This window comes from Octodon degus, unplaced genomic scaffold (genome assembly GCF_000260255.1).
Source record: "Octodon degus isolate 3935 unplaced genomic scaffold, OctDeg1.0 scaffold00127, whole genome shotgun sequence".
Lineage (NCBI taxonomy): Eukaryota > Metazoa > Chordata > Mammalia > Rodentia > Octodontidae > Octodon > Octodon degus.
The window spans coordinates 5,923,614-5,935,394 of NW_004524703.1; the positions used below are offsets into that span (position 1 = coordinate 5,923,614).

Below are 11,781 nucleotides of genomic sequence, written 5' to 3' on the forward strand. Positions count from 1 at the left end.
ACATGCAGGGACTGCAGGTTCAATCCCCAACCTACCGTGCTGGCCTCACCCCATGTGCTGAGATAGCAATTGAGACTGGGTGTAGTGGCACATGCCTTTAATCCCAGAGTTTGGGAGGCTGAAAGCAGAAGGATCACTACGAGTCTGATCTGTGTAGTGAGACCTTGTAGATCCTGTACTAAATACAGAAAAAAAAAAAAAGAACAGATGAATAGATAAATGGTGGCATTAACACATAATGCAGAAGTACTCTGTCCTTAAGAAAGATACTTGAGTCATTTATAGAAAAATGGATGTACCTGGAGACCATAATGTTATGTAAAATAAATCAGACACACAAGCTTAAGTAGCACATGGTGGCTCTTATAGGAGAAACCCAGAGTAAAAATAAAAGCAAAATAAAGGATAGATAATAGGAAGTTGGGAGATAGCTTGTCTCAGGTACTCTTCTCTCGCTGCTGGGACAAATACCTGACACCCAAAATGAAGGAAGGAAAGGCTTATTTAGCTCACAGTTAATGGAGGTTTCAGTCCATATTCAGCTGGCTCCAAGGCAGACTGGCACATGGCAGAGGGCAGCAGTTCATGACAGTGGGAAAGACACCAAAGCAGCAAGAGCAAAAGAGAGGAAGAACAACAACAATGGCAGCAGAGAGGAAGTCTGTCTCCCTTAAATTGCATTTCAGGCTATGCGCCCCAGGCTGAGTGTAGTACTCATACCCATAATCCCAGCAGTGCTAAAACCCATAATCCCAGCCTTGATCATGAATTAATCTCAAACTCTAGAAGTCCCCACCCCATGACTGCATGAGGCTTTGGGGGACAACTAGACACAAAACCATAACATAGCTTGTTCTCAAAGAGGAAGGGGGAGCCATGTGTGATGCTGTACGCCTATAATCTAGCACTTGGGAGGCTGAGGCAGGGGAATCATTGTGAGTGTGAGAGCAGCCTGGGATATAAAGTGAGCTCAAGGCCAGCCTGAACTGCATAGGGAGACCCTGTCTCAAAAATTAAACAACAACCAGAAAGGGGATCGAGATTAGGGCAGGATGGAGAAAAGGTATGAGATGAAAAAAGCACTTGGGATGTCTTATGTACACATACCAACTCCACAAAAAGAACAGGGACATCATGTTCATGCTACCATGTGTCAATAAAAGGGGAAAAGAATCTGCTGACTCGTCTTTCTATCCCTAGTCCTATCTGGGCTACTTAGGGTGGTAGCATTCACGCCTTGAATCCTAACGCCCTTGATCCTAACATTGTATCATGAATCAATCACACGCTCTAGATCCAGCCACCTCTGAAAAAGCTCCCCCTATGACCACATGAGGCTTCGGGGGGACATCTAAATGCATAACCAAAAAATCAAAACAAAAACACAGCTAGTTTTTTTTTTCCTTTTTTTTTTCTTTCTGAGGCAAGGTTCACTGCAACTCAGGCTGGCCTTGAGTTCACTTTGTAGCCCAGGCTGGCCTCACACTTGAAGAGATCCTCCTGCCTCAGAATCCTGAATGCTTGGATTACAGGTGTGTGCCACAATGCCCAGCTCACACCTGGTTTCTAAAGCAGTCCAGCTCTAATGCCTAAACTAGTGTCCATTCACAGTTCCATTTCCCAAATCTTCATGGTTTGCTCTTGAAGAACTCTTGGGGGTCCCTTAGGAGTTGCTGCCTGTTAGAGGAACTTCCAGAGTTAAAATAATACAGTGCTTAAAGGTGTGTTAGTTCAAATTGGACTTAGAACCATACCAAAGATCCTACACTAATAAACGATCCTTCTCAATTCTGGCACTAGCCTAGTTCTTATCACCTGTGGTCACGCCTACTATCCCAAGAGGACCAGGGCTAGCAGCTGGCCCAGAATCCACCAGGAGGGACAGCTCTTAGGCTAAACCCACAGCAGGCAGAGTTCTGATCATATTCACAAGCTGAATGGCTCTGATTCTAGGGGTGACATTTTGTTGTACTTCTGCCCATGGAGTCTATAAAATGAGTGCATTAACACAAGTTGGGGGCTAGGGAGATAGCTTAGTAGAATAAGCGCTTGCCTGGTAAGTGCAGGGTCCTGAGTTCAATCCCTGGTACTGCAAAATAAACAAACAAACAAGCAAGCAAAAAAACACAAGTTGGCCGAGTTTTCAGAGAAGGAAGATGAAGACTCCAGGAGAGCTGTTCCTCTCAAATCCAAGCCTAGTCCATAGTCTGACCTGGGCCATGAACAGCTTTCTACTGCTGCGTGAAAAGTCTGAGGAGTCATTCTACAGACTAGAAGGGTGATGATGTACGATCACATGGTGACATGTGGGGCTCTTCCTCGTGACTGTGAAATCCAGACAGCATCTTGCCTAATCATGTGAATTCACAAGTTCATTTCTGCTACCAGGAAGCACTTGCCTGGTGCAGAGCACCATATCCCTCCGCCCTTTGACTATCACATGTGCCTTCCTCGTGACTGAATAAAAGCACCAGTAAAATGGAGGCTAAAGTGAAACTATTTCTGTTGCATAGATTCTGTTTATCACTGGGGAAAAAGTAGACACACCCACAGGAAAAAAAAAATCTAAGACAGGCTAAGAGTAAAAAAAAAAAAAAAACAACTTTGTGAAGTAAATGTAAAACCAACTGAAAGTGGCTAAATGGATAGCTGAATTATAGAAAAAAGAAGAATGGAAGGTTATGGGTAATTCATGCTTCTTTTGCAGAGTCAGGTTTGAGCCAAGTGTACCACTGAGCCAAGTGGAACAGGGCAGTCCTCAGCCCACCCAAATCTTGCTGCTGGGGTGGCAAGCAAGGAACAGCACCAGCCAGCTTGGTGCATGGAGCATGGACAGCTTCAGCTACCATGCCCTTCTGCAGCTGGCTGTCCTTGCGCCTGACATGAACACATGTCCAACCCTGTGACTTTGCATTAGTGTGTCCCAGCCAGTCAAGGAACAAAAAGTAGAAGAGCAGCCACTGCTCTGGGTAATTACTATCTCAGACCCCTCCCAATCTGCGAGAAATGAGCTTGCACTTCTGCTGTCAGGCGGCAGCTGCCAAGCCTCCTCCTGCGGCTCTTTGACATCCCCTGGCTTCCTGCTGGGATTCTTCACTTTGGCTCTCTTCTTGGCCCCTGATCATGAGCCTGCTATTGGTTTTGGTTTTGGTGCCTCTGTCATCTCTGGTGACTGGTGAGAGATTTCCCACTCCTGTCCCTTTCCTAGCATCCTTTTTTAGCAGAATAGCCTGGATCTCTTCCTAAGGTAATGCAGGGCCAGGATTTGCTTGCACCCCCATTTAAACGGAAACTTCCAATACTGTCAGCCAAAATAAACTTTCTCTTTTTCGGGAGGTATAGCTCAGGGATGTGTTACAATAATGGAAAATTAACAGTTAAATTTGGCAGAAGCTAGGACAACTTACTAGTCTGAAAATCCCTACGTAAGGAAACATTTATCTTGCCTCTCTGTTATAAATGTCACATCAGAAAGTCCAAAGAGTTGATGAAGGTAACAGTATTTCCTTTTAGAGTTCCTATTCCTAAGTATAAGAAGAAATGATAGAATTGATACACCACCATTTTTTATATCCTAATGAAATAATCTAGAATGGCAATGACTATCAACAGCTAGATACTACAATCATTTCATCACATTTGGGAAACTTGTAATGGACGGGGCAAACATAAGACACCACCCAGCAGTTTTGAAGTCACAAAAAAGAAACCACAGACATTTTGTACTGCCTGATGAGTTGCAATTGGAAGTCCCATCACCTATGAAGTCTTAGGGGCAAAAGCTGAAAGTGAGGTCTTATCTAGCCTTTAAGCGTAACAACCAGTTTTGAAGTTTTTGAAGATTAAGTAAAGTCAGAGGTAGACTTCAAAATGAGCCAGTGGTAGGCAAGGTGTGCACCAAATAAGGCTGGCTACGCTTTTTTGTTTCTGTTTTTATGGGTACTGGGAATCAAACTCAGGACCTCATGCTTGCCAGGCAGGCACTGAGCTGCTGAGCTATATCCCTGGCCCTGTAACTGGCTATGTTGAGAATTGCCAGAGCTGGACAAGAAAAGCAGGGGAGTTCGTCATATCACACATACTTGTTTGTTTTATTTTATTAAGCACTTGGACTTAACACTTTTTCTATTTCTCAATTTCTTGCTTGCTCCAACCTGTCACAGAAAAATCTCAGTTCCACTTGTCAGTTATTTTATAAGGAGCTGTGTAAATACAAATGGGATATGGATTAGCTCTAGGCAAGAAACGGTTAAATACTGAGATAGGCTTGCTGAGGTCAGCCTTTTAAAGCATCTCAGCAACTCTGCAGGGGCAAGGATCATAATGAGTATTAATGACCAGTCGGCAAGCCTTTCAGTGGTTAAAAACAGCACAGCACCTCATCATTTAAGCCACTAAATTGAATTAATCTACACACCTTTTAACATCTGTCTCTTTCATCACTAAGATTCTTTCATTTTATGACAAAGACATAGTTCTAGAAGTTTCTCACACTGGAAAAGACTAGATTTGGGATGTGATCTTGAAGAACATAGGAGGTAAATGAGTACAGTGTCCATGACGGAGAAAAAGAGGTTCAGTGTTCCTGGAGAGTGAGAGAGATTGGGTCAAAGTGAAAGGATTCAAGGAGGAAATGGGAGGAAAATCAGCAGAGTCAGGAAGCACCAACCACAAAATTTTCCAAGAAGCAGGCAACCCTATTTGCAGCATGAGTGTCGTGGCTTGGTAAAAGATGAATTCCTGAAGGCTTTATTTAAGATCTATATAATCGGAGCTTATTTTTCTGATAAGAATAAATAGAAAGTATGTCTGTATTCTCAGAGTTCCTAAATCTGTAACTACTATGGTCAATGTTTTGCTTTAAAATTCCCTTTTGCCTCGGGCTACAGAGTTCTGGCTTCTAAATTTATAACATGAGATGTCAAGGCAGTTGCTTAAGGTTCTTTGTAGCACTTTACTAAACCTACTTGTGTTCCAAAATTATTAATGTGGAGCATATTTTCAAAGCCCTGGCACAAGTATTTAATGAATTCTTGGAGGATCCAATTTTTTAAGAAAATTATGATAAGACCAAAAGCAGCACTCACATAGTAATAAGCAAAATCCCTGCCATAATGTGTTTTGTCCTGAAACCATATAATTTACATCACTGACAAAATATGGCAGATGTCAGTTAAACTTGCCAAGTAGCAAGAGCACATACAGTTTACAATTTGGGACTCTAAATTGTGCGATTTTTCCCCCCTATACTTTAGAAAATTTGGAGCAGTACATGTAATTTCACACTTTGCTTGTAAGACAATACTTTTCTTTCACATTATTTCTGTATTTTTTTTTATTTTATTTTTTCTCCCATACAGGGGATTGAACCCAGGGCCATCTCACTAAACTACATCACCAGCACTTTTTATTTTATTTAGAGACCATGTCTTGTTAAGTTGCCAAATCGCTCAGGCTAAGATTGAATTTACAATCGTCTCATCAGCTTCCCAGTATGCTGGGATTACCTGTATCACAAGCACCCCCATGGTTTGTGATATGAAGATTTTGAGATATATTATACCTGTGGCTTCATAGATAATGAAGGAGGATGGTAAAGATAGTGAAAAATACACAGATCCAACTAGAAATGGCAAGATGGCACATGCGTGTAATCCCAGTACTCAGAGGCTAAAATAAGAGGATCATTGCAAATTCAAGGCCGGCCTGGGTTACTCAGTGAATTCAAAGCTGGCCTAGAATAGAGACCCTGTCTCAAACAAACAACTGGAAGTGGTCCTTTTATCTTTGGAACTCTAAAGCAATTATGGCACATCATTGGTCACATTATGCTGTTGTTCTGAATTGATATTTGTAACTTTTATTCCTTTTTTTATAGGCAGAGTCATCTCAAACCTCACCTCTGTACCCATCCTCTTGCCTGTCTCACCGTCAGCTTCTCCTCTCCACAGGTTGCCCACATGAGTACAGTCAGCGGTGTGTCGGTAAACATTAAAACTCAGTTCTTAAAAGAACTGCATTCTAACTTGCAGCAGCTAATTTCAAGATATCAATATGTAAGAGATGTGCAAATTTGCCTCTCACAAGCCACCATGAGCCACTGCACTATGGAAGTAGTTTTCAAATTTTAGGCTACAGCTCATGGGTGGGCCTTATAAACATGTCTGTGGATCATGAACAACATTTTTTAAAAAATGAAAACTAGATTGTTTTACACATAACAATGTTTTGTGAAATTTTTGTTTTTATAATTTTAAATAACAAGTCACAAATGTAGATATTCTTATTGTGGCTTTTTAAAAAGACTAAAAGCCACCAGTATTTCTCTTTGAAACAAAAACAAGAAAACTAAAAATCTCTTTACTCCACATCTTCCTTAGCTACAGTGCTCTGACTTCACAGCAAAAATTTCTGAAGTATTTATGGTCATTATCTCTCCCACTTCCTTGCCCTATATTTTCCCATTCCCTTCAGTTAGTCCCCAACAACCTCTAGTTGCTGCAGCGTGGCTCTTGCCCTTTTCTTGGCTTTTGTGACATCACTCTCAACAGGTAGCCATGGCTGCACCTTCCTAGTCTTTTTTACTGTTGCTTTTTTCTTCTTTATTGGCTCTTTATCTCCACAGGGCTCTGTCCTAGGTCTTTTTTCCCAACTATCCTAGGTGACCTTATACATTCCCATAACTTACCATTTTCCTTCATCTACTATATTGATGGCTTTAGTTTCTTGAATATACTCTCACTTCCAAGAACCTTAAGAACTTTGCATTAGCTGTCTCTTCCACTTTGGAATGCTGACAGCACTCATATGTATTTATTTCAACTTATTTTGACATTGCAAAAGAAGACCTAGGTAAAAGCAGGCAAAATTGCAAAGACATTCAATAGCTCTTCACTTTACCAATAACCTATCAGCCTAGTATTTCATGCAACACATTCCAGTAGACCTCATAGATTGTGTAAGGCTGGTTCCTTTCATCAATTTACAATCCAGGGCCAGGGAGATAGCTCAGTAGAATATAGTGCTTGCCTGGCAAGCACAGGGTCCTGAATTCAATCCCCAGTATCGCACCAAAAAAAAAAAAAAAAAAAAAATTACAATCCAGTGGAATAGATAGAACACACAGTCCAAGGCAGTGTGTATCAAGGGTTAAGTTCAGCTACTCAACTAGATCTTGAAGAATGAGTCAAATTTAGAAAATGGATAAAGAGAATAAGGAAGCTATAATGGATAAAAACATGAATATACTGATATTCAATTTATATAAAAAATAGAAATAAAAGCCAAAGAGGAGAAAGCCCATTGTGTTGACACCAAAACATGACTTTCAAAACAAGGTTGAATATAAAGGTAAAACAAGTAGTAACTCTTGGTGTCCCTTTTACGAAATAACACAGCACACCAGCCACTGAAAGAAGCCCATGTGCCTTTATTTGTATTTCTCTGTTTTTACAACTAATGGATCAAACTATCGGCCAAATGTGGCGATAACTTAATGAAAAGTTGGGAGTTGAGCATCTAATTTGTTCAAAATCGTGTCATATAGTTTAAATTGTTTCCTAAGGCAGTATCCAACTTAGAAAACTCCAAGCACACGAGAGAACTGGCGATTTAGGAACCCAGCGGCCGCCAGTCCGGCTCTCAGTAACCGGACAGGGGTCCTGGGGTCGGGAGGGTCTGGCTGTGCTGAACCCACTTTCCCCGGGCTCGGGTGGGCGTCGGCGAAGCGGAGCCGCCACGTGGCGGTCGGGTCGCCTCGCGCGGCGCTGTGGACTCTGATCCTAAGCAGACTAGGACGCGAACAATGAAAACCCGGCCGCCGCCGGTTCGGGCGGGCCCCGGGGAGTCGTCGCTGCCACAGCGCAGAGGCCGGGACGACCGGCGGGCGGAGGGCGCCTGCCGCGGAGCGCACTGCCTTTTCCTTGCAGTCCTTCCCAGCCCTTCCCCGCCACTGGGCGGAGTGTGCGCCCTCGCTGCGCCCCTCTCTGCTCATCCCACAGGAGGCCGGCCGGTCGGAGGCTGTGCGGGACGCTGACCCTGGCGGCGCGCAGCGCCCCGCCCCGAGGGCCGCACGCAGCCACGACGGCGCTCTAGGTCCAGCCGCGGCCGCCAGCGGGTCCAGGGAGCGCGAAATCGGAAATGGGCGGGAATTGACTTCCTGTGCTTCCCGTAGGCGCCAGGGACCCGGAGCCGGACCCGGAGCCGGACCCGCACTTCTCGCGGACGAACAGCTCCCGCAACCTCAGCCCCGGGTGAGTCGGCGACGCAGGCCTCGGTGGCGGCAGTGGCCAGGGGCGAGTGACTGCCCTGGTGGCCGTGCCGGCCGAGGAGGGATCGGGATGTGTGGTGAATGGGACCAGGAGTTCAGGCGTCCTGCCTGGCGGCGGGGAGGCGGAGACTGCCGACGGGGCCAGGAAAGCGAGGGCGCCGGGGGTCGTGGGGCTCCCTGGACAGCCCGCCCGCAGAAGGTTGGGGGGTCTCCCCGCTGCTCGTCCTCCCGCTCCCATTCCCCGGCGGCTCTCTACCGCTCGCTCCTAGCCCTGATTGCCAAACGGAGGACGGGACCAGTTTCTTGCAGGCCTTTCCAGGGACGGACGGACTTCTGTTGCTCTCGGGGACTCTGAGCGCCTGGCTTAAGGCGCTGAGTCACGACCGCAGTGCGGAGCGTCCCCCAGCAAGCCCCGAAGTCCCGGTGACTACGGCCCAGACGATGAGCGCTTGGGAAACCAAGTGCTGTGACAGCTAGATCCGTCTGGGTGCCTCGGGGGCGGACTGCGGGATCCCACAGGACTTAAACTGGACCCGTCTGGTCGAGACGTTATAAATTATGAATGTGGCCATGGCAGCCCAGTATTCCATTCTTTTTGCTCTTGTTTCTGTTTCCAGAATTTCACCGCGCTGAACGAAAATTATTGAGGCTTTGATTAACACGTGAGTTAGTGGGATAGACTGGGGTTACATTTAGGTGGTAAACCGAGAGGGTGCATTTTTTTTTTCCACCAATAAAGAAAAAATAATAGATCTGGTTAATGCACATTGCTATGCAGCTTGAGAGGATTGCCGGAAGTAAGATAAAGGAAGCTCCAGTTTCATTTCTCTTTTACTGCTGCGTAGAGTGAAGTCTTCCCTAAGCTAATTAATGTAGTGTTCTGGGAATTTTTATCTTTAAAAATGTGTTTGGTGGGGCTGGGGAGATGGCTCAGTGGAATAAGCGCTTCCCTGGCAAGCGCAAGGACCTGAGTTCAATCCCCGGTTCCGCAAAAAAAAAAAAAAAAAAAAAGGAATGTTTGATGTATTCCCTTCCCCCTTTTAGCAGCAAAGAAAGTAGTATTTTATTATTATCCAAAGGATTGGATTTTCTCCCCTTTGATTTATTTGGAGGAGGAAGAGCAAGCCCCTCTATTAATATCGTCAACACAAAGTAAGCTCTGTTCTACTATTTTGGCTCATTAGAACAAACCCAACATACTCATCATGTGAAGACTGTTATTAGACTCATTTTACAGACATGCAATATTAAATGAGTACTTCTGATAGCTGTACAGGACTGTTCAATTAGTATTTGTCATCATTTTATTTTAGATTTTGTGTGCGAACCTAAGATTCCGGAATGTTAAGCACATACTCACCACTGAGCTGTACTCCTAGCCTAGTATATAGTATTTTCAACAATAATCCTGTGTTAGAGATCTTCTACTGATGTGTTTTTATAATATTTTCTGCTCTCATACTCCAAAATTATTTACTATATGAGTGAAAACTAGTAAGAATGTGGGTTAGATCTTTGTAATAACATTCTATTATTTGTCAACATAATTTAAACAAAAATTATGAAGAAAAATAATGCATGGTTTTCATTTTGATTTTACACAGGGGAGTACTTCAGTTGCAAGCTGGATAACCTTTAAATGAAACACAGTTAAAATCTTATTCACTGAAGAGAGATTCCTATCAACAAAGTCCACATTAAATTGGAAAAGAATTATGTTGTCTTTAAACAACCTGCAAAATGTCATCCATAACCCGGTAACTGATTTCTGTAAAATCATTTTACCTCTATGACTAGATTAAGAGTAAATTTAATTGAATAGTGACTATCCATTGGGTGATTGGGCAAGAATAAAATTCAATGAATATTTGTAAAGTACCTGCTGTATACTAGGGACTGTGTTGGATGCTGCCTGAAAATAGATGTTGCTCTTGTCCCCTGGAGGAGAAAGAGGCACAATAACAATATGTGGTGATAACAGAGTTAAAACAGAAAAAGTGGCGTGCATAGAAGGAATGCCAGGTTTTGGTAGTGGTAGCGAGGGGGCTCTGCTGTACAACATCATTTTGAAAGGAAAATAGATTTCTTACTCTACAAGTTTTTACTTTCTTTTTAAAATTAGAACTGTCTGTGAGAACTTAACATTTCAGCTTTTCTCTCTACATTTCATATACTTCTTAGTACTCGAGCTAGAAATATTCAGCACCAGTGGTGGGCTGGAGCATGAGAAGTAAGAGTCTTGTCCAGCTTGGGCAGGTCCAAGATCTCCTGAGTGACTGTAATTGCTGGAAATGCGAATGACTGTCCTGGGCAGTAAGGAGTTTGTTTTAGTTTTATTTGGTGATGGAATTTGGAAATGTCTGGTTCCATCTCAAGCTGCATTTAGGTTTGAGGTAGGGCAACTGCTTTTATGGTAAACCCTGTGGGAGACTTGGTCATTAAGGCTGGCAAGAATTTTGTGAATAAGGCCCTAGGCTAGTCTTGTTAGTGTGTGGGCTCAGACTTTTATTAATTATTTTATAGCTATAATACCTTTTCTCTATATTTTAATGTCATTGTGTAAGAACAAGGTGTAACCAAGTAGGAAGATGGAGAGTTTGAGGTCAGCCTGGGCTACATAGTAAGACTACCTCAAAAAGAAAAAAAAAAAAAGAAAAAGAAAAAACAAAGGAGAGGGGGATGAGGTACAACCGTCATATCAAGTCAGTGCTGGAGTAATAGGTTTTAAAAGGAAGCCGTACTCTATTTGACACCAGTGAAGTATTTTAAATGATTTTCTGCATAATACTGGTATAGTTTTAAAAAAATGTCATGATTGTAGAATGATTGTTTTTCAGATTAAGAAACCAAATCAGGATACCTTCCAAGGGAGAGTGAAGTATGTCACTTTGGCTTAAGCTGGAGAGCAAAGGGAATGGAATGTCCAGGTTACACTGCCCACTCCTGCTCTTTGTAAGGAAAGATACCTTACTTAAGTGTTAGGAAAGGTTGGGGAGATAGTTCAGGGGTCTAAGCGCCTGCCTGGCAAGCACAAGGACCTAGGTTCCATCCTTGGTACCACGTGCAGTGCCTGCCCAGTGCCATGCCAGCCCAGTGCTGAGCCTGCCGCCGAAATCAGGTGTGGTGGTGCACCCCTGTAATCCCAGCGCTGGGAGTCTCACTACATGTCTGAGCTGTGTATTAAGATCCCATACTAAATAAATAAATAAAAAATCTTAAAGAATTAAATGTTAGAAAAAAAATTTATAGACTGAAAGCCCTGCATGTCTTGATTCTAGCATGTGGTGCTTCCTCTGATGTCTGGGGTCAGCACCCTTGACTTCAGAGTTGGAACAAAAATAAGTTGGCTTCCTTAAGGAGGGAGAGTGCAGAGAAGTGTCGCTGCGGAGACCAGGAAATGCTGCCGTCTTCCTGGACGCTGCTGTGAGATGTGGCGGTGCAGCCATGTGGATGAGCCACGGCCATTGCCTGGCCAATGTGCTCTCTGTGAAAGCCTGAGAGAGTGTCTTCTC

At 43.6% G+C, this 11,781-nt stretch overlaps 1 protein-coding gene across 5 annotated transcripts in view; it reads left to right on the forward strand.

Annotated features, from left to right (window-relative positions):
* Positions 1 to 8,098: 8,098 nt before the first annotated feature.
* Positions 8,099 to 11,781, forward strand: part of Lgals8 (galectin 8) — a 19,361-nt gene continuing 15,678 nt past the window's right edge. The window contains exons 1-3 of one of the 5 annotated variants that reach the window (XM_023700882.1): positions 8,099 to 8,252; positions 8,887 to 8,931; positions 9,874 to 10,026. In XM_023700882.1, coding sequence (XP_023556650.1) covers positions 9,985 to 10,026 — 42 coding nt within the window. In that variant the 5' untranslated portion in view covers positions 8,099 to 8,252; positions 8,887 to 8,931; positions 9,874 to 9,984. The remainder of the gene's footprint in view (positions 8,253 to 8,886; positions 8,932 to 9,873; positions 10,027 to 11,781) is intronic. The other 4 variants (XM_004640840.2, XM_023700884.1, XM_004640841.2 and 1 more) reach the window with 4 other exon arrangements.